The following is a 22160-nucleotide window of genomic DNA, read 5'->3' on the forward strand; positions in this document are numbered from 1 at the left end:
TTAAAAGTGACGTGTTCCTTGAGTGGAAGCCAGTGCAGTTTCTCTCGTAATGGTTTTGCACTTTCATATTTTGGCTTTCCAAAGATGAGTCTGGCTGCCGTATTCTGAGCTGTTTGAAGTTTCCTCAGTGTTTGCTCTTTGCAGCCTGCGTATAGTGAGTTGCAGTAATCCAGATGGCTGAGTACGAGGGATTGCACTAGGCTGCAAAAGACGGATCTTGGGAAGAATGGTCTTATCCTTTTCAATTTCCACATGCAGTAAAACATCTTTTTAGTTGTGTTGTTTGCGTGAGTTTCGAGTATTAGGTGGTGGTCGATAGTGACTCCAAGGATTTTGAGCGTTTCTGAGATTGGAAGGTTTAGATTTGGTGTGTTTATAGCGGTGAATTCCTTTGTGTTGTATTGGGAGGTGAGTATCAGGCATTGAGTTTTTTCTGCATTTAATTTCAGACGAAATGCATCTGCCCATGTGTTCATGATGTATAGGCTTTGATTGATTTCGTTGAAGATTTCATTAATGTCTTGTTTGAAAGGGATGTATATTGTCACGTCATCAGCGTATATATATGGGTTGAGGTTATGGTTTGATAGGAGTTTTGCCAGAGGGATCATCATTAGGTTGAAAATGGTTGGTGAGAGAGGTGATCCTTGTGGTACTCCACATTCAGGTATCCATGCCTTAGACGTGGTTGAATTTGATGCGACTTGATACGAACGTTGGGTTAGGAACCCCTTGAACCAATTCAGGACATTTCCTCCAATGCCAAAGTATTCAAGTATGTGTAATAGGATTCCGTGGTCAACCATATCGAAGGCACTTGACATGTCAAATTGTAGGAGGAGTATATTGTTGCCAGTCGCAATTATTTGTTTAAATTTAGTCATAAGGGTGACTAATACTGTTTCTGTGCTATGATTCGACCGGAATCCTGATTGGGCATCATGCAGTATTGAGTGTTTGTTTAGATAGTTTGTGAGTTGTTTAGTTACCATTCCTTCGGTTATTTTGATTATTAGTGGTATGGATGCTACTGGCCTGTAATTGGTTAATTCACTCGTGCTTTTCTTTGTATCTTTAGGTATTGGGGTGAGTAAGAGTTTTCCTTTTTCTTTTGGGAAAAGTCCGTTTTGTAGCATGAAGTTTACATGGTTCGTTAGGTCTATTATGAATTGTTGAGGAGCAGATTTCATGAGGTTATTTGGGCATGTGTCTAGTTTGCAGTGGGATTTGGCATATCTTTTGAGAGTTTCAGAGATGAGGTCTTCTGATAGTATTTCGAATTCGGTCCAGATATTTTCCTGTTTTATGTCCTGAAGTGTATTACTCCTATTTGGTTAGCAGGTGGTGTTTCTTTGTTGTAAAGTTGTTATAGGGAACTGAATGTTCTTTTTCTTTAACACAAGCAGGAAGCAAGCAGCAGTATACCTTTAAAACTTGTTGACTGGGCTCTGATTGGCCTGGAGTTTGAAATTACCCAGCAGTTGTTGCTGGTTGTTGCTTTAGTTTCAGCCCGGGAGAAGAGAGAGAAAGATCTCTTTGCTGAAGCCCTATAAAAAAAACAATTATATTTGATAACTGGTGAACAACTATATATGTCCTGATCTCCCCAGGTACTTTCTAGGAAGTATGCAAATGTTTAGTTAGTTTTCTAATTGATCCATTTTGCAGTTACTTGTTACTGTTTGCACATTTTTTTTGTCCACTGTTCCAGCTCTGAGAATAAAACGCATTTGTTTGTTCATTCTAATCAAGGGGAAATTTGAAAATTGGTGGTGACCCAGTCGGTAGGAGGAGGGTGCTAGAACTGTGCTGGGGCTAGACCCTCTAAGTGGCCGCGAGGTAACCCCAGGCAGGTGGCTAGGCGTTTTCTGACAACAGAAAACCTCCTCAAAATGGAAAGAAACCACTATCACGCATAAGCCAGTTTTGAACCCACAAGCCTTGTGCTAAGAGCCAGATGCTCTACCTGTTCAAAGTACACTACTGCCAATTCATTCCTAGCTGGGTCTTGAATTCTTGCTTCCTGATTGGTCCAGCAGGAACCGACTCAAGGCAGATTTGAGCATTTCTGCTCTGTCTCTGGGCTTGTGCGCTGTTGTTTCAGCGCTGTTCTCCTGAAACTTGAATACGAGACTAGAACAAGACATGAACAAGGATACCTAGAGCAATCCTTGTCCTTGTCTTGCTTGGTCTAGTATTAGCAGAAGTCCCTGCTAGGGGACTCTATGACAGAATGAACCAGCCCAAGTAAAGATACTGGAAGACTTTACATCACCTAATTATTTCTTTCTCATCTCCCTCCTTTCTGTCATGGACCTTCTGCTTGCATTCTCAGCCTAAGCCGTTTGCTAACTGCATACTGAAGCCGTTTGCATACTGAAGCAGCTCAGCTCTTTTACATATGGGGAAATTTGACTCCCTAGCATCCAGAGGAACTAGTAAGTTTTTTTTTGTTTGTTTTTTTTTTCTCTTTCCATTCTCCAGTTTAATATCTTTTATTGGATTTCAATACAATACAATAGAAGCAGGAGCTCACCACAGTACAACAAGCAACATTTACAATTGATGGCAAACTGGAGCTCACAGTCAAGAAGCAACCATCCACAACTAGAATCACATTAAGAAAAAGGGGAAGAAAGAGGAGGTGGAGAAGAAGAAAGGGGGAAAAAAGGGGAAGGAGGAGGGCTAGAGGACACAAATCCAGACATAGAGCATGCATAGGCCACAAAATACATCAAACGCAGTGCTTATCTCTATACCGAAGCAAAATAAGATACCAGTGGCAGCCATTTTTCCCTGTAGGAAGCGAAGCGAGAAGATTTCTTCGCCAGATGTAATTCGAATTTGTACATTTGGAGCAATAAGTTCCACCATTCCTGATAACTGGCCTGGTGCAAGGACTTCCAGTGGGAGAAGATCACCTTCAATGCCAAAGAGACCATGGCACTAACAAGAGCCCCTTCACTAGGAGTCAGCTGACCCTCAAAGAACTGCTCCCGAAGAATCACAAATGGATAAGAAATGGAGCCAGGGAGGGGAAAAATGGCTACCAGCTGTGACCAGACTTCTGACCAGAACTTGCGAAGGCACACACAATCAAATATAAGATGCCTGAGAGTACCCGTTTGGGAGTGGCAAGACCAACAGACATCTGGACTAGAGGAATCAATAACATGCAATTTATACGGCGTCCAAAGGGATCTAGTAAGTTTTTGCAAGGTGAAAGTCTCTGCTGTATGTCTCTGTCAATCTCTGTTCTCTCTTTACTGGAGGAAGTTATCTGCCTTGCTTTATAGACTATTATTATTATTAGCATTTGTATAGCACTACCAGATGCACACAGTGCTGAACACCTGACACAGAGACAGTCCCTGCTCAATAGAGTTTACAAAATTGTTAGTTCACTACCAGTGCTTAGAAATTTGACTGTATCCTAATGCTGAATAATTCACTAAGATAACTAGCTATCCTGTTAACTGTTTTTCTGACTTGAGCAATTCAGCTAATTGTCAAGAGTTCAAATCATTAGCTGTTTTCCCCATATAGCATGAGTCACTGCTTTGTCATGTTGTGCAGCAAAGCTGCTTAATAGCTGAACAATTCCACTGATTGCCAGGCTGCAGAAATTAGCTTTTGCCGAACCCGAAGAGGTCACCAGAATAACTTTTAAAAAAAACAACTTATATGGCATGCTTAGAAAGGTTGATTTTATCGAAGACCTTATTTACGTTGCCTGCTATAGAATGCAGTCATGTGACCTCCTGTTAAGGTCAGCTGTTAAACCTAAGTGGAGGAGTGCAACGGGTTGCAGAACTGGGTTCAATTCCCTCTGCAGTTCTGTGTGACCCAGGCCCAAGAAAACAACAGGGCAGTCTATCTGCAAGATCCAAAATGGCGACACAAAAAGCAGAACAGACAAAGAAATCTATATGAAGATGAATTTATTCAACCAACAATGCCCAACACAGGCTGTATTTCGCCCACACATGGGCTACCTCAGGGGGCAAATTATGTTGAGAACTGGATACCTCTTGATATATGTGTTGTCACTCATAATACTGCAATCATATGATGAAGGGAATCCACACGATGGCTCAATGAATCCTCCAGCGTCATTGCTAAAACAGCAGTCATACGAGTCACAATTAGCCAGGCTAGAAATTACGGAATTACTTTCCATAGCACCAGAAACAGCTCGCTCGAGGCGGAACCACTGCCGGCAGCCACGTTGGGACTGCAGTAGTTCCGGGTTGTCGAGTGTCAGCCCTTTAGTAAAAGGTCCCCTTAGATTGTGAACTCAACAGGGAAATATTTAGTGTATCTGAATGTAAATGACCTCGAGTTACTACTGAAAAGGTGTGAGCGAAATCCAAATAATAATATTTTAGAAAAGATTTCTCTCATTTTATACATCAAACCTATAGTTATTTATTGACATGTGTCCTTAATCTTCCAGATTAGAACCTTCTGTGCAATAAACACTCACAATACTGAGAGTGTTTTCATGGTTGCTCAGTTGTTAGACTTTAAGACCGTGTGTTAATAATTCAAATTGTGGCATGTTTTCTGCTCTTGTCATGATCTGGGCTGCAAGAATGCTACAAAAAAAAAAAATCCCATCAATAGAAATAGTGTGCTAATGCCGTTCTGACATTTTAAGTCTTCTGTGAACTTTTTGGTTGGCTGAACCCACTAAATACCTCCCCCCAGTTCATAAGGGAGTGGAATATTTTTTTTAAGGCAGAAGTTAAAGCACACATACCCCCTGCATTTTAATTTACAGTGTATCTTGAGCCATGCTTTCGTCATATGGAAATGTAACATGATTGGAAGGTCTCAGTAAAAAGATTAGTTATAAGTACATAAGTATTGACATACTGGGAAAGACCAAAGGTCCATCAAGCCCAGCATCCTGTTTCCAACAGTGGCCAATCCGGGTCACAAATACTCAGCAAGATCCCAAAAATGTACGAAACATTTTATACTGCTTATCCCAGAAATAGTGGATTTTCCCCAAGTCCATTTAATAATGGTCTATGGACTTTTCCTTTAGGAAGCCGTCCAAACCTTTTTTTAAACTCCGCTAAGCTAACCGCCTTCTGGTTGTTAAGACTTAAGGCCCTGGATCCCCAGGTGCAGGTTGTCCACACTACTGGGATATCAAGTACTAGGGGTTGTCTCATTCTCTACTGAGAATTGGAGGTCAGGGGAAATGAGATAAAAATAAGGAATCTTCACTTTTCAAGTGTTCTTGTTACTAGATTATGTTTAAATCATTTTTATTGGTTGTAACATACAAATAAAATCGTTCTTGCCAAAAGAAGGGTATAATTATACATAATAATTCGCTGAACATCAGGCTGAAACAGCTTATCATGTTACAGTATAGTATTTACATTTTCTCCCCGTCCTTCCCTCTCTATTCCAACCCCCCCTCCCTATCCCTCCCTCCCTGTGCCCTATCCCGCCCCCCCTCCCCCCCTTGCTCCATTACAAAGTCAATTGTGTTTACAGTGTAATACATACAAGAAGTCAACATCCAATGAGGTGGTATCGCTCCCCGTACATGGCATGCCTACCGTTTAGCAGAACTGGGCCATCTTTGCCGTTACCCAAAGCCCCTCTGTTTATTGACAAGCCTCTGAGGCCTTGCTTAGAATTAAAATTTCAACAGTAGGCTTTGTGCCTTAGCTGGCAGAGTAATCCATAGCATTTCCCACTGAGCCTTGAACTTGAGACCTGCGGGGCTTTCCAAATCAGTCACCCCACACCTGTCTATTCTCATTTGTCGCACCATTTGTGCACGCCATGCTTGTAAGGGGGGTATTTCTTTTGCCCTCCAAAATTGTAGTATTATGGTTATTCCAAAATATATAGCCATCTTGGCAAATGCCTTAAAACCCTCTGGTGCCTCTGCAGTTAACTTAAAGCGGTTAAATAAAATTAGAGGATCACATATGAAAGTACAATTCCACAATTGATCTATTCCCGCTAGGATCTGCCTCCAGAACCTTCCCACCAGTGGGCAACCCCAAAACATGTGCCCCAGAGAAGCCGCTCTCTGATTACATTTGGGGCAGGTTCCTTCAGTATCAAACCCTGCTCTTAGCGCTCTATAAGGAGACATGTGTGTTCTCAACAGCCATCTATATAACCTCTCTCTTTGGGGTATGGAGAGTCGTTGCTTATACATAGCTTTCAAGTATGATCTGCATTCTTCCTCTGTAAATGTACAACCCAGGTCCCCCGACCAATCCCGTGCAATCTGTCTGAAATCTAGTTCTGCAGCAGTGTCTTTCAATTGCCGATGATGGAATCTCAATGGTACTGAGAGTTGCGCTCCCAGAGTAAACTCCTCGGAGAGAACCTCAACCACATCCTCTGTGAGGTCGGTCCACTCCAGGGAAGCAACATAATGACTCAGTTGACAATATGCAAATTGATATGTCGGGGGAATCTGAAATCGAGTCTGTAGCTCTTGGTATGGAAGAATTTGTCCCTGTTCCGTGACTAAGTGCGCCAGGTATACTATCCCCCTTTGTGCCCACCTCTGAAAAACACTGACCCCTTGGCCTGGAGGGAACGCCGGGTTATCGCATATGGACATCCATGGGGACGTTCGGGCAGAGAAATGATACCGTCTACACACCCATCTCCACGTTTCCCTGAGGGCCCTCAGTAGGGGATGTCTCCTGAGTGCTCCACTGGGCAACGGTGTCCCCGAATGGAGCAGATGACTAAAGTGTATGTGTGGGAACATCCGCGTCTCCACCCGGGTAATGGAAAACTCAGATGTCCCACGATACCAATCATTTATGTGTCTCATGGAACTCGCGACTGCCAAGAATTTAATGTTCATAAGTCCCATACCGCCTCCCTCCCTTGTGCCTGTCATCAGGTGATATGGAATTCTCGGTTTCTTCCCCTGCCAGAGGTATTTTTGTAGTAGACGCTGCAAAGACTGTTCATCTTTTCGCTTTAGAAACAATGGCAATTGTTGGAAGACATATAACCATTTAGGGGCTACCATCATATTAAAGAGCGCTATTCTACCCCATATTGTAAGTGGTAACTCCCTCCACATAATCAGCTTATTTTTAGTCATCTCCATTAGCGGACCTATGTTTTCTTTATACAGGGAGGCCCCATCTCTGGTCATATACACTCCTAAATATTTCATTTTTGCTGTCTCCCATCTCAATAAAGCCTCTCCTTCCCAGTTTATTTTGGTGTCGCTATCCATGGACATCGCGCATGATTTTGAGAGGTTAAGGCCAAATCCTGATATCTGTCCATACTCCCCAATCAGTGTTAAGGCAGTCTTAAAGGACTCCTGCGGGTTAGCCAATACCAGTAGAATATCATCGGCATAAGCTAGAGCTCGAACTTCCTGTTCTCCTAATCTCACCCCCTCAATTCCCGGGTCTGAGTTTAAATGGCGTAGTAAGGGTTCTAAGGTGAGATCAAACAGAAGTGGAGAGAGCGGGCAGCCCTGTCGTGTTCCCCTGCTTATTGGAAACCCTTCTGAAATCCCCCCATTTGCTGTGACATGGGCTTTCATATCAGAATATAGGGCCTCTATGATTTGCTTCATTTCTGCAGGGATTCCTATCCAGTCTAGAACGTAAAATAAAAAGGTCCATTCGACCCTGTCAAAAGCCTTTGTGGCATCGAGGCTCACCAAAATCCCTGGGATCTCCTCATGCCGGCACTTTGCCATTGCTAGTAAGACTCTTCGTATATGGGTCACCGAGTGTCTTTTAGGTATGAATCCCACTTGTGTAGGTTCAATCACAGTTGGGAGATGTGCGTTGAGTCGTGTGGCCAAGATCTTTGCGAGCAATTTGATATCGACATTAATCAACGAGATAGGTCTATAGGATTCGGGTTCCTCCCCACCTTTCCCCGGCTTCAGCAGTAATGATATAGAAGCAGTGTTTTCATGCAATGGAAATCTGCCCTCTCGAATTACCGCTTGATGATATTCAAATAATGGGCCTATCAACTGGGGCTGAAGCATTTTGTAAAATTCTCCTGAATACCCATCCATTCCGGGAGCCGAGAAAGACTTTAGCCCTTTTATTGCGTCAGACAGTTCTTTAATTTGGATAGGGGCCTCTAGACCTGCTATTTCTGACTCTCCCAACTTTGGCATCTTTGCTCTACTAAGGAAGTCATTCATATGGGCCTCCGTGGCTGGCCGATTGGCCTTATAGAGATCACTGAAATGTTCCTGTAATATTTGAAGGATCCTATCTGGATTATTAGTAAGGCCGCCTGTCTTTTCTTTCAAGGCCGATATAGTTCTATTTCCTTCCCGCTTCCGAACTAACCGGGCCAGCATACCCCCTGCCCTGTTTCCAAAGCGATGGAACTTATATTTTTGGAAGGTTCTGTTCTGTAGTGTTTTTTCATGCAATAGGGAGTTTACCGCGGCCTGTAGAGACAAATAAGCCTCTTTAGTGGCCATGGACCTTCGTTCTATATACTGACGCCTGGCATTCCGCAGTCGCCTATTCAACTGTAAGAGGTAGGCTGCGTTCTTTTTCCGTTTACTTGCTACATATGCTATCAGATCCCCTCGCAACACCGCTTTTCCTGCACACCAGAACAACTGGGGATTCGATTTGTGGTCTTTATTGAACAATTCATACTCTTCCCATTTTTTCGCTAAGAATTTTTGAAAAGATTTATCCTTTATCAGATGGCCAGGGAACCGCCATCGTCTAGACGGCTGGAAGCCTCCTGGGGCCTCCAGCTCCAACCAGACAGGGCCATGATCAGATATCACCACCTCCTCTATTCTCGCGTCTCGTACGCAATGGAACAAGGCTGCTGAAATAAATATGTAATCTAATCTGCCCCATGTCCCGTGGGCCCTTGACCGGTGTGTATAATCTCTTTGATCTGGGTGCAAGTTACGCCATGTGTCCACTACGGAGAGGGAGTTAGCGAACTCACTTAGCATCAGTGATCCCCTCCTGCCTTCTCCTCCCCTGCCACCCTCACCTGAGTAATCCATCTTGGGATCTATGGATATATTCATATCCCCTGCTACAATCAGGTGTTTGTCTTCATATGGTACCAACCTCCTCAGCAACTCTGGGAAGAAGGAGCTGTCTGGCGGGGTAGGAGCATAAACATTTAGTAGGTGTAACTCTCTCCCTTGTAACCATAGCTTAACCAGGAGGAATCTTCCTTTAGGATCATGAAAGATCTTCTCTACCGTACATGCCAATCTGCGATGGATACATATTGCCACTCCTCCCCTTCGCCCATCTGGGGATGCATATATCACCTGTCCTATCCACCCCTGTCTGAGTTTTTCGTGTTCTGCTGCCGTCAACTTCGTTTCCTGTAAGCATGCTATGTCTATGTTAAGGTGTTTTAGCTGTGCCAGAATCTTTTTCCTTTTGATGGGAGACGTAATGCCACCCACGTTCCAAGTGACTATTTTACAGTGTGCAACTATGTAAATTTGTTATTTCCCAGCATTTATACTTTAATAATTTAGCCCCTGGGTCCCAGCCCTTCTCCAGTGGCTTCATACATTTCTTTTTCCTCATAAGCAAGCAGTTCCTATGTGTTCCTTCTCTTTGTCTTGGCCGTATGTGTGGCCCAATTCTTCTAGCTCTGGAGCATCCTCCCCCCTTGAAGCTTTGTTCCTCCCCAAGTCTCCCTCCTCCCCTCCCGTGACCTAATCCCCCCACCCTTCCAACCCTTGTCGTTATTCCTCTACTTCCAGTTGGCACATTGCCACTATGAGGTTTCCCCTCCCCCCCTAGTCCTTCCCTTTAGTCCCATTGGCAGCTCTCCCTCCTTTTTTGTTTCAATCAGTACAATAATGGTCCCTGCATAGGTAAACTTCCTCCACCATTAACTTTATCAGTCAAACAAGTATCACCTTATCACTTTAACTATGTAACATCAACAAATGTCTCATACAACCTTAGTGGATCACATCATCATATTTCCCCCTGCATTTGGGAGGATTACGTGGTTCATCACCAGGAGTTCTCTGTTCTCACAGTCAGGTTGGTGCACCATCAGGCGCCTGCAATTTAGTGTCTACAAACCATTGGGCCTCCTGCACTGATTGGAAGGAGCGCCATTGGTTGTCATGCTGGATCTTTAACACAGCTGGGTAAAGCAGCAAAAATCTTGTTTTTCTGTTGACTAAGGTCGTGCAGAGTGGGTGAAATCTGCGCCTTTGTTCTTGCACTCCTGCAGAATAGTCTTGGAATATTCTTATCTGGTTTCCGTCATAACTCAGAGTGTCTCTTTTTAAGCGGAAGCCCCTCATAATTTCCTCTTTGTGCAAAAAGTTGTGGACTTTAATTATCACCAATCTGGGCCTTTGCTGTCCCTGCTGCCACCGGCCCAGCCTGTGAGCCCTTTCGATGCACAGTTCTCCGTAGCTATCAGACAGAGCCAGTTCTTTTTTGAGCCACTGCTCCAACACGTGACCCAGGGTTTTCTCTGGAATTGCCTCTGGTAGTCCTACTATGCGCAAGTTGCATCTTCTTGCTCTGTTCTCCATGTCCTCGATCTTGTCTTGCTGTGCCTTGAGTTGTTCTGTCATCCGGGCTATATCTTGGGTGTTCTGTGCTCTGGTATCTTCTAAGGCCGATATTCTGCTTTCCGCCTCTCCCAGCCTCTTCACTGTGTCTGTCATGTTAGTTTCCATGTTACTCATCTGGCGTTCTAGCAGATCGAATCTGGGGTTAAGTGCAGCACTTACTGCCATGGTAATTTGGGCCAGTTGTTTTTCGGAGAAGTCCCCGAGTTTTTCAAGCTTCCCCTCAGCCATTTTTGCTCCGGTGGGTGAAGGTGTATTTTTCCCTTTATCGTACTTGGTGCCGCTCCGAGTTGTGCCAGCAGATTTAGGCTTCAGATATTGCTCCATACAGTCTATGGTTCACCCAGCGTTGTGCTCTTGCACACCTGCCCTGGGGAGCTGACACCCTTTTTCAAAAAATGCCGGGGGGCCGAGTATCCTCTGTCCAGTATGCACTGTTATACCACACTCAGAATCAGTGGAATCTTATGAACAGGGTAATACTTTTTTGATTTGATTCTTTATCCACCGAATATGCTAGAATCAATCTGAGTACGTTCCTTCTTCTTTATACGCTGTTGGTTTATTTGGGGAACTTCTAGTGCCAACTACAGCGAGTTCTTTAATTTCTCCAAGTTACTGGAGCGTCACTGCGCCTCTAATGCCATAGGCTTGGCTGTTTCCTTTCCCACTATGGGTATTGTGAGGGACCAGGTTGATGCCCTTATCAAGTCAAGGGGGGAGCAGCAGGAAAAAATTTCTCTTAATCTCTCCTACATTTAACGATCTTCCTTGCCTCTGGGTCTATTTTCCTTACCAGGCCGCTATCCGCTGCTTGCCATGCCGCCGTTCATTCCTCTGCCCGCTCTGCAGTTCTTCCGGCCGCCATCTTGAATCGCGGCACACGCGGTGCAATTAACTTCGGCCACAGCACTATGGGGCACTTCTACGAGAGCCGGTTTGTGTCTCCGTGCTCTCGATGCCTTTATGCGGCGTTGTTTGCCACTTGCGAGCCCTGGCAGGCGGGGGGAACAGGGGATCTCTCGTGCGGCGTCGCGGAGCTCTTTAGTCGGCGGCCATCTTCCCGCTCGGCTTCGCCGGAAGTCCTCCTTGTTACTAGATTAAACAACTGTGTGTTTCTTCTTGTTGATTGGCTGATACTCGTAATAAATCTTTTTCCATTGCAGGGACGACTTTATGGAACCACTTACCAGGTTATTTGAGATTGTGTCCTGATAGGTTACAATTTAAGAAACTTTTTAGAGGGCCTTTTACTCAGGTGCGCTAGAGTTTTTAGCTCGTGCTGAAAATCACCTGACACCGAACACCGAGACGCCCATTATATCCCTATGGGTATCGCAGTGTTTTGCGCCAGCTGATTTTTAGTGCGAGATAAAAACACTAGTTCACTTTAGTAAAAGACCCCCTTAAAAACATTTCTTTGTGAAATATTTTGGGGGTGACTGATCTCGGAGTAGATACGGACTTTTTTTCTCAGGTTAGCAGCCCAATGTTGGAGATTAAAATTTATGATTTTGTCTTTTTTTTTTTTTTTACCTTTTTTGTAGTCTTAGTATTTTTATTGATTTTAAAACAGTATTACAGTGAACAAGTCAGTACAACAGCAAACAAATTTCAAAAAGCGTGAAGGAGGGGAAGAAAAAAAAAAAAAATTTAGTATTTCAGACTTATAATATGAAGTATTTCTAGCTAAAAGGTCATGTCGATATATTTCTTGTTCTTGACTTACCTTACAGATGCCTGTTGAGAAGCTTTTCTTTCTGTCCTCCCCCCTTTTTTATGATTTTATCTTTTTGTGTTGTTATGTCTTATTGATTTTATATATGCTATTATTGGATCAAAAGTGGGATATAAATATTTATTTATTTATTTAATTTATTTATTTGCATTTGTATCCCACATTTTCCCACCTATTTGCGGGCTCAGTGTGGCTTACAATACATTGTAAATGATGGAAGTGCAATTGGTTGCAGTACAATAATGGGTTACATTGTGAAGAGTTATATAAGACAGAGTAAATTCAGGATATTATTAGGGGATAGAACAGTGGAATATAACAGTGGTGAGTTGAGAGGGGGACAAAACAGTATCGAGGGAACAGGGAGGTCTGACAGTTTTATCTGTGGGTAGGGTTTAAGAGTGGTGAGAGCGCGGGAGAAGAGATTTCAGAGAGTGTATTGGTGCGTGTCTATGAGATTGTATGGGCTTCATGTGTTTTGATCCTTGCCGTAGATTTTCTCGGACAGATAAGTCTTTAGTAGTTTGCGGAAGTCGGTCAGTTTGTAGGTCGTTTTCAGGCTGCGTGGTAGTGTATTCCAGAATTGTGTGCTCATGTATGTGAAAGTCGATCCGTGCAGTACTTTGTATTTTATGCCTTTGCACTTAGGGAAATGGAGATTGAGGAAGGTTCGGGACGATCTTTTAGCGCTAATATGCTAATAATAATATATAATAAAGTTACTTTCAGCTGAAACCTTGTTATTGAGATACTTTAAGGAGGTGATAAACTTTGCTGTTTCTCTATCTAAACTGTTACTACTTATCCAGGAATGTATGTTTGGCAAGGGAGCAGAAGGGTTGCTTCTCCTCAGAGCTTGCATTTGACAGGTTTTCCAGATACCTCTCAAGAAAATTGCTCAGAATGAGCCACCCTCCTTGTTATGCTTCCAGCTGAGAAGGATAAATTCAGCATTTTAAAAGCTTGCTTTAAAAAAAGAGATTCTTTGTTCTGTGGACAGCATGTCCAAGTGTTTTCCGATCTGTCTGGAGTTACCCAGATGTGTAGCAAAGCTTGTCTTGCATTGAACATTAAGATCCTTGCAGTGGGAGGCAGTGGCGTAGCCAAGGGTGGGCCCGGGTGGGACCAGGCCCATCCACTTTGGGTTCAGGCCCACCCAATAGCAGCACATCTCAAATGTGGCTGGCAGGGATTCCCAAGTCCCACCAGCCGAAAACTCCCAACTGTCCCTCCTGCATACCTTTTAAAATAGCAGATCTTTGCCTGCTACAAGCAGCGACTGATACCTACTGTTCACACCGGCCCTGCAGCCTTCCCTCTGATGTATTCCTGCTTATGCAGAAACAGGAAGTTGCATCAGAGGGAAGGCTGTGGGGCCATCATGAGCACTGTGTATTAGTTGCTGCTCGTTGCCAGTGAAAATCTGCTATTTAAAAGGTACGCGGGGGAGGGGGATGTTTGATAGACCATATGGCATGCAAGCAAGAGAGAGAGAGACCAAAATTATTTGTGGGACAAGGCGGAGTTCTTCTGCCCACCCATCTTGGGCCCAGGCCCACCCAAAATTGGGTGTCTGGCTACATCCCTGGTGGGAGGCACTTTCCCTGGGATTCTATATATCACGCCGAGATTTCTGCACTCAAGTTGATGCGTATTCCATAACAATGTGCATAACTTAAAGGTCCTTTTACTAAGCTTCTGGGAAAAAGGTGTCACGGATTCAGGAATAGTGAGCCCTTGGGCCGCTGCTGGTAAACGGCCTTTTTTTGCAGGAGCGCCGAAAAATAGACCTGAACGCGTCCAATACACACACCTACAACAGTGCAGGCCATTTCTCGGCAGTCCTTAGTAAAAGGACCCGTAAGTTACCTGCATTTCATGTGTAGACTGTTGAACAGTGTCTGCACCTGGAAGCGGCTGAGTGATGTCAGTGTTTGAATTGTTTTTTTTCCTCAAAATGATTCCCTCCCCCCTTGCACATTTAAGGGCTCTTTCACAAAGGCGTGATAGTCTCTACACATATTCAGCGTGCGCCAAAATGAGACTAACGCCAGGCTACCGCACCTCCTGGAGGTAATTTCAGATTTGCCACATGCCCATAACGCCTAGAGAGTTTATTTATTTCCTCTCACGCGCAGCCTTTCTGGCAGTAATCGGCAGTTGGCGCTTGCCGACCGGTCACTGTGCACGTAGCGTGTGAGCCCTAGATCAATGGGTGGCATTAAGGGCTCAGTTTTACTGCATTCCCTTTTCCCTTCCCATTAAAAAAAAAAAAAGCCCTTTTCGTCAGACACGGTAAAAACTGGCCTGGCATGCGCCCAAAACATATTTGGCTTCACATTTGGCAGGGCAGTTGTAAAATAGGCTGGATATCAGGTGACATCAGAGATTCTCTTTTCTTACTTAGGCATCCTGTGCAAAACGCAGCATAGTACATCAGACACCGGTGATGCTGAATTTCAGTGAAGCTCAGGGTTGCCAGATGGGCGGTTTTCCCGCCCAATTGGGTGGTTTTCCGCAACCCGCCGCGGGAAACTTTTGCCCGCGGCGGGTTGCGGTTTTTTGGGCTCATTTTCTTTTTTCGTTGCGGGTTTTGGGCGGTTTTTTGGCCGGCGGGGGGTGGGGCTAATGGCGACAGAGGCAGGGTTTGTGATGTTTTGGGCGGGGTTTGTTGATGCATTGGGCGGGGCGATGACGGTGGGGGCGGGGCTGATGACGGCGGGGGCGGGGTGATGACGGAAGGGGTGGGGCTGATGACGGCGGGGCGGGGTGATGACGGAAGGGGCGGGGTTGATGACGGCGGGGGTGGGGGTGATGGCGGAAGGGGCGGGGTGATGACGGAAGGGGTGGGGTGTGTGCGGTTTTTGGGCGGCTTTTGAGCGGTTTTGTGTGGGAATTTTTTTTTTTATATGGCAACCCTGGTGAAGCTCTATGCAACAGTTGCGAAAACACATGAAAATTGTGCAAGCCCTACTAAAGCCGTTGCAACAAATACCCCAGAGTAAAAGCTGTGTAATATAACCCGAGTTAATGTTCCAGTTCTTTCCATTTTCCTTCTCATTATTATTAATTGCTTGTAGGAACTGTGTGAAGATCCTCAGCTGATTGTGGATGGAATCAGTGCTCACGATTTGCACCAGGGGAAGCTGGGCAACTGCTGGTTTGTGGCTGCTTGTTCATGCTTGGCTATCAAGGACAAACTCTGGAAAAAGGTCAGTGGCAGCTCTTGCGTAATCTTTGCAATACAATCAGCCGCCTGGGAATGACTAATGATCAAAAGGACGATTTTTTTTAAATGTTTGCTTCGGTTCAGTGGCAGTTTTGTGCAGTGCCATGCAAAATCAGATGCCAGTTTGGTTCTTTTGTTCCCTGGACTAATGGGAACAGGGAGGCCATGCTTACGTATCCTATGGGCTGCTGCTCAGTACTGCTTGTTGAGGTAGATTATTGGTACTTATCGCCAATTTAATGCCAAATAGCAAATGAAGTTGCATGCACAGCCGGCCCAATTCTATAACTGCACCCCCAATTGTGCCTAACTTTGGGGCCCTTTTACTAAGTTGTGGTAACATGGAGGGGCATAATCGAAGGGCGCCGGCCATCTATATGGCCAGCGCCGCAAAGAGCAGTCCCGAACCGTAGTACCGAAAAAGATGGCCAGCCATCTTTCATTTCGATAATACGGTTGGGGCCGGCCAAATGTCAGCATTTGTAGTACTCTGGTCCCCCTCACATGCCAAGACACCAACAGGGCACCCTAGGGGGCACTGCAGTGGACTTCAAAAATTGCTCCCAGGTGCATACCTCCCTTCCCTTGTGTGCTGAGCCCCCCAAATCCCCCCCAAACCCACTCCCCACAACTTTACACCATTACCATAGCCCTTATGGGTGAAGGGGGCACCTACATGTGGATACAGTAGGTTTGGGGGGGGGGGGGGTTGGAGGGCTCAACACTTACCAGCACAAGTGTAACACTTAGGGGGGGATGGACCTGGGTTCACCTGCCTGGACTGCACTGCACCCACTAAAAACTGCTCCAGGGACCTGCATACTGCTGTCAGGGAGCTGGGTATGACATTTCAGGCTGGCATAGAGGTTGGCAAAAAAGTTGTTTTGTTTTGTTTGTTTTTTGGGTGGGAGGGGGTTGGTGACCACTGGGGAAGTAAGGGGAGGTGATCCCTGATTCCCTCTGGTGGTCATCTGGTCAATTGGGGCACTTTTTTGAGACTTGGTCCTAAAACTAAATGGACCAAGTGAAGCCGGCGAAATGCTCCTCAGAGCCAGCCTTCTTTTTTCCATTATCGGCTGAAGCCAGCCATGTCTTAACAACGCCCCCGTTCCGCCTTCCATACCCTGTGGAAACGCCCCCTTTAACTTTGGCCGGCTCTGCGACGGAAAGCAATTGGAGCCGGCCAAAATCGGCTTTCGATTATACCGATTTCGCCGGCTTCAGGAGATGGCCGGCCATCTCCCGATTTGTGTCGGAAGATGGCCGGCGATCTCCTTCGAAAATAAGCAGGATGGCTTGCGGTAGTGTGGATGCGTGAAATTGGGGCGCTCTTCGACATTTTTTACCATGGCTGGGAAAAAAGGCTTTTTTTTTTTAATGGGGCAGTAAATGGCCTTGTGGTAAAATCAAAAGTAGCGCGTGGCTCTTTACTGCCTGAGCCCTTATCGCCACCCATTGACCTAGCAGTAAGGGCTCACACGTTACTCATGTAGTAATTAGGCAGAACACACCCATGCGGCCGTGCTGCCGATTACCACCGGGAACGCCCGCATGGTAGAAAATAGAAAATTATTTTCTACCATGGAAACAGTACACAAACTAAAAAAGCAACACTGGGCCTTCAAGACTGAGACAACAGGAGTCCTTTATTTACAGGTGACCCGACACGGGCCGTGTTTCAGCGTTAAACAACGTCTGCCTCAGGGGTCTGATGACAAAACATATAATAACATATAAATGAGAATAATCAATAATTTAAAAAGATAATAATGATAATGACAATAATAATAATATTGATTATAAAAAACATAACGATACATTTACACATTCAGATATGGATGTCTATGCATGGATCTGTATGATATAAATGTAGCTGTTTTTATTCATTTAATTTTCTATTTTTTAAACATTTTCTTTGGAACATTTTTGTCCTATCTTGTTTTATGGATTTTCTATATACACAAACATTTCTTATTTTTTAAGTAAAAGCAACAGTAATACCTTTTATATATATAATTCTTAATGATGCTATTCTTTCATTGCATTATATGTTTTTTACTATCATTATGTTTTTTATAATCAATATTATTATTATAACCGAGATTGGATAGCAGAGCCGGTAGTGGGAGGCGGGGCTGGAGGCTGGGAGGCGGGGATAGTGTGGGGCAGACTTATACGGTCTGTGCCAGAGCCAGTGGTGGGAGGCGGGACTGGAGGTTGGGAGGCAGGGATAGCGCTGGGCAGACTTATACGGTCTGTGCCAGAGCCGGTGGTGGGAGGCGGGGATAGTGCTGGGCAGACTTATACGGTCTATGCCAGAGCCGGTGGTTGGGAGGCGGGGCTAGTGCTGGGCAGACTTATACGGTCTGTGCCCTGAAGAGCACAGGTACAAACCAAAGTAGCACACATGAGTTGTCTTGTTGGGCAGACTGGATGGACCGTGCAGGTCTTTTTCTGCCATCATCTACTATGTTACTATGTATTATTATCTTTTTAAATTATTTATTATTCTCATTTATATGTTATTATATGTTTTGTATCCAACAATCCAAATCGAAGTGAGGAGATCAAATATTGTATGCTCAATCAACATCACACTCTTAGTGTATAAAGGAAGGGCCTCAAGAAGCCCCCGGCTATATATATTGTAGCTCACGGGGGCTGGGCTGCTTCATCAGCGGCCTCAACCCTTAAATTCTTCAAATTTTAAATTCTTTCAAATTTTATATTATCTTCAAAATACAAATCTATATATGTGTTCTCAAAAAACTAAGTCAAACTGTGTCGAAAAATACTTATGCACTCAAAAAATCTACAAATTACTTAGCTTCTCAAAATCAGGTCCTCTTAACCACGAGATTTTCCTCAACGCTACTCATGACCACGGCCCTTCCTTTATACACTAAGAGTGTGATGTTGATTGAGCATACAATATTTGATCCCCTCACTTCGATTTGGATTGTTGGATATATTTAAAAATTAGAGGGGACTTCCTTCATATGTTGAATAGATTATATGTTTTGTAGTCAGACCCCTGAGGCAGGTGTTGTTTAACGCCGAAACACGGCCCGTGTCGGGTCACCTGTTAATAAAGGGCTCCTGTTGTCTCAGTCTTGAAGGCCAGGTGTTACTTTTTTTTGTTTGTATACTTCTTGCGTATGCTGTATCACCCTCTCTGTTTGTTCTCTACCATGGAAACAGCTCACGCCAACTTTGGAATTACCGCCAGGCGCCTGTGCTACCCCGGCGGTAGTGCCAGTTTGGTGAGCGCTACCCGTGCATTAGCCCTACTGCTGTTTAGTAAAAGGGGCCCCTTTGGGTACCATTCATTGGGTGACTCTCTTCCCAATAAATAAATAGAATTTGGGGACATATATAGCTGAATATAGGTACATTTTTAAATGGTGCAGCCTAGAGGTCAACCACCGAGGTGGAAGAATAGGATCCACTACAAGCATACTGGATCAAACAAAAGAGCAGTGTGATCAACAAGACTCTTCCAACAATTCCAGGGAGACAGAGCGTAGCATATACACTTTTTAACATCTTTTATGGATTCGTCATTTTTTAACATCTTTCATGGAATAAAGTGTATATATGCTACTCTCCATCTCCCTGGAATTATTACTGGAAGACTCTTGTTGATCATACTACTCGTTTGTTTGATCCATTTTCACATGACCACAAACTTGACTGAAAACTCTGCATGCTCAAAAAAATGAAAAAATATTGGTTGACACACGTGAATACCAGTCTTTAGCTCAACTTTAAGAAGGTTACCATAGGGGAGGAAAAATCTTCTTTTGCAGCCTCAGGGACAATGGAGGATACATTCTGCTTTTCACACAGGTCATTGTAAACTTCAAAAAACAAGAATGGAACCGAAAGAAACCTGAAGCGTATGCCGGGATTTTCCACTTCCGCTTCTGGTGCTTGGGGGACTGGACCGAAGTTGTTATAGACGATCGACTACCAACAATGAATGGAGAATTGATCTACTGCCATTCCAATGTCAAGAATGAGTTCTGGAGTGCATTGCTGGAGAAAGCATATGCAAAGTGAGGACATCTGTTTACGTGCTTACTCACTTCTATTTATCAGTTTAGCTGAGTTTATTGAGTTTTGATATGCCGCCCAATATATGATCAGAGCGATTTACAAAATCAACTAATAAAAGCAATAAGAATATTTAAAAGAAATAGGAACTCCAACTTTAAGAACAAAGAGAAATAAGTAAAGTAAGAAACAAACAAAAGAACAACGTTAAATAGAATAGGGAGCCAAAGGACTACCAGCCAGTCATGCCTGCACACCATCTCAGGAATCCAAGGAAAATGCCTCGCTAAAAAGATGGGTCTTTAAAGTCACCTAAAAACGCTGGCAAGACTGCGCTGTACGTTACACAAGGAATTCCAAATGAAAGGACTCAAAGAAAAAAATGTAGAATGCCAAGTGGTCTGAAGTTGTGTATGTGCTAAGGCAGGGATAGATAACTGGTTTCTGGGAAATGATTACAATAAACATCTCGGTCTGTATGAAATAATTAGGGAGGAGAGATATGCTGGAATATCCATGAAAAGGACTTTGTGGGTTAACGTTAAGATTTTATATTGTACTCGATAAGGGATGGGGAGCCAATGATGTTGCTTAAAAAGTGGAGTAATATATGGTCAAATCTAAGTGTGCCAATAAGGATATGAATAGTGGTGTCTTGTACATATTGAAGCTGCTTCTATTGACCAGATCTGTAGCACTTCACATAATATAGCCACCCATAAAATAAAAGTCATACAATGCAATACAATTGACATAAAACATGACAACGTTCAATACCTAATCCCCTCAACCCCAACCAGCCTTTCTTACTCTATTCTCGATACCCACAACCCCTTCAAAACAGCATATCCATCCTCCTTCTCCCCAAGCCAGTAGCCACCCCCTATTTACAGTGCTAATTCCCCTGCATATGGCTGCCTAAACAACCATGTCTTTGGTTTTTCAAAAACCCATAAAATCCAAGAGGCTACAACTGCCCATTGGCAAGGTATTGCAGATCGCCAGTGCCACCACAAAGAAAGCTCACTCCCTAACATAGGAAAGGAAGAGGGGAGACAGTGCTATGCAATGGCGTAGCCACAGGTGGGCTCACCCAACAGTAGCACATGTTTAGCGGTAGCTGGTAGGGATCCCAAGCTCTGCCAGCTGAAGACTTCTCCCTGATGGTAATGAAAACACTACTCTCCAAGATACCGGCACCTGCGCATGCTCAGTTTTCAGCCCATGCCTGCTGCAGACTACCAAGGTGGAGAGAAGCATTTTCCCACCAGTTGAGATATTTTTTGGCATGGGGGAGGGAGGGGAGAGAACATTTGGTGCCCACCCACTTCTTGCCTAGGCCCACCCAAAATCTGCTGTCTGGCTACGCCCTTGGTGCTATGGGATGTTGCTAACTCTGGAAGGAGTGTGTATGCTTCTTGCTTGCTTCTCCAGAAGCATCTAGTGGTAGTGCAATGGGACACCGATGTGAGAAGTCCAAAAGGCTTCTAAAGGCAAAATAGACACTCATGTACCTTTATAAAATAAGCTCCCAGAACCAGCCCCAATGGCACACAAATGTGCACTTGCTCTGACACAATGTATAAATGTGTGTATCATGTTACCCCCCCCCCCCCCCCTCAAAGAGGAGCATTTGCTTCCAATATCTCATTGTATTACCTACAAAACTCTCATTCGATTCACAGAATCCAATACTTAGGTATACCACTATACCTCTCCCGTTATCCCGTATTCTCCATCCAGAACCCTAAGTTCCTCCCAATCTAATCTCTTATATGTCCCATCTCTTCGACAAGTATGCTTTGACTCTATTCATTAGTGTTGTAAGCCCCTCTCTTTGGAACGCTCTGCCTTCCCCACTTAGACTTATGACTGCCCACACCAATTTTCGCTCTGCTCTCAAAACGTTTTTTATTTAAAGACGCCTACTGCCCCTGAACCCATACAGTGGGGGAAATAAGTATTTGATCCCTTGCTGATTTTGTAAGTTTGCCCACTGACAAAGACATGAGCAGCCCATAATTGAAGGGTAGGTTATTGGTAACAGTGAGAGTTAGCACATCACAAATTAAATCCGGAAAATCACATTGTGGAAAGTATATGAATTTATTTGCATTCTGCAGAGGGAAATAAGTATTTAATCCCTCTGGCAAACAAGACCTAATACTTGGTGGCAAAACCCTTGTTGGCAAGCACAGCGGTCAGACGTCTTCTGTAGTTGATGATGAGGTTTGCACACATGTCAGGAGGAATTTTGGTCCACTCCTCTTTGCAGATCATCTCTAAATCATTAAGAGTTCTGGGCTGTCGCTTGGCAACTCGCAGCTTCAGCTCCCTCCATAAGTTTTCAATGGGATTAAGGTCTGGTGACTGGCTAGGCCACTCCATGACCCTAATGTGCTTCTTCCTGAGCCACTCCTTTGTTGCCTTGGCTGTATGTTTTGGGTCATTGTCGTGCTGGAAGACCCAGCCACGACCCATTTTTAAGGCCCTGGCGGAGGGAAGGAGGTTGTCACTCAGAATTGTACGGTACATGGCCCCATCCATTCTCCCATTGA

At 44.4% G+C, this 22160-nt stretch overlaps 1 protein-coding gene across 1 annotated transcript in view; it reads left to right on the forward strand.

Annotated features, from left to right (window-relative positions):
• Positions 1–22160, forward strand: part of CAPN6 (calpain 6) — a 155066-nt gene that overhangs the window by 82287 nt on the left and 50619 nt on the right. Inside the window, exons 3-4 of the mRNA XM_030210251.1 lie at positions 15398–15529; positions 19396–19604. Of these exons, the coding sequence (XP_030066111.1) occupies positions 15398–15529; positions 19396–19604 (341 nt within the window). The remainder of the gene's footprint in view (positions 1–15397; positions 15530–19395; positions 19605–22160) is intronic.

This window comes from Microcaecilia unicolor, chromosome 7 (genome assembly GCF_901765095.1).
Source record: "Microcaecilia unicolor chromosome 7, aMicUni1.1, whole genome shotgun sequence".
NCBI classification, from domain to species: domain Eukaryota; kingdom Metazoa; phylum Chordata; class Amphibia; order Gymnophiona; family Siphonopidae; genus Microcaecilia; species Microcaecilia unicolor.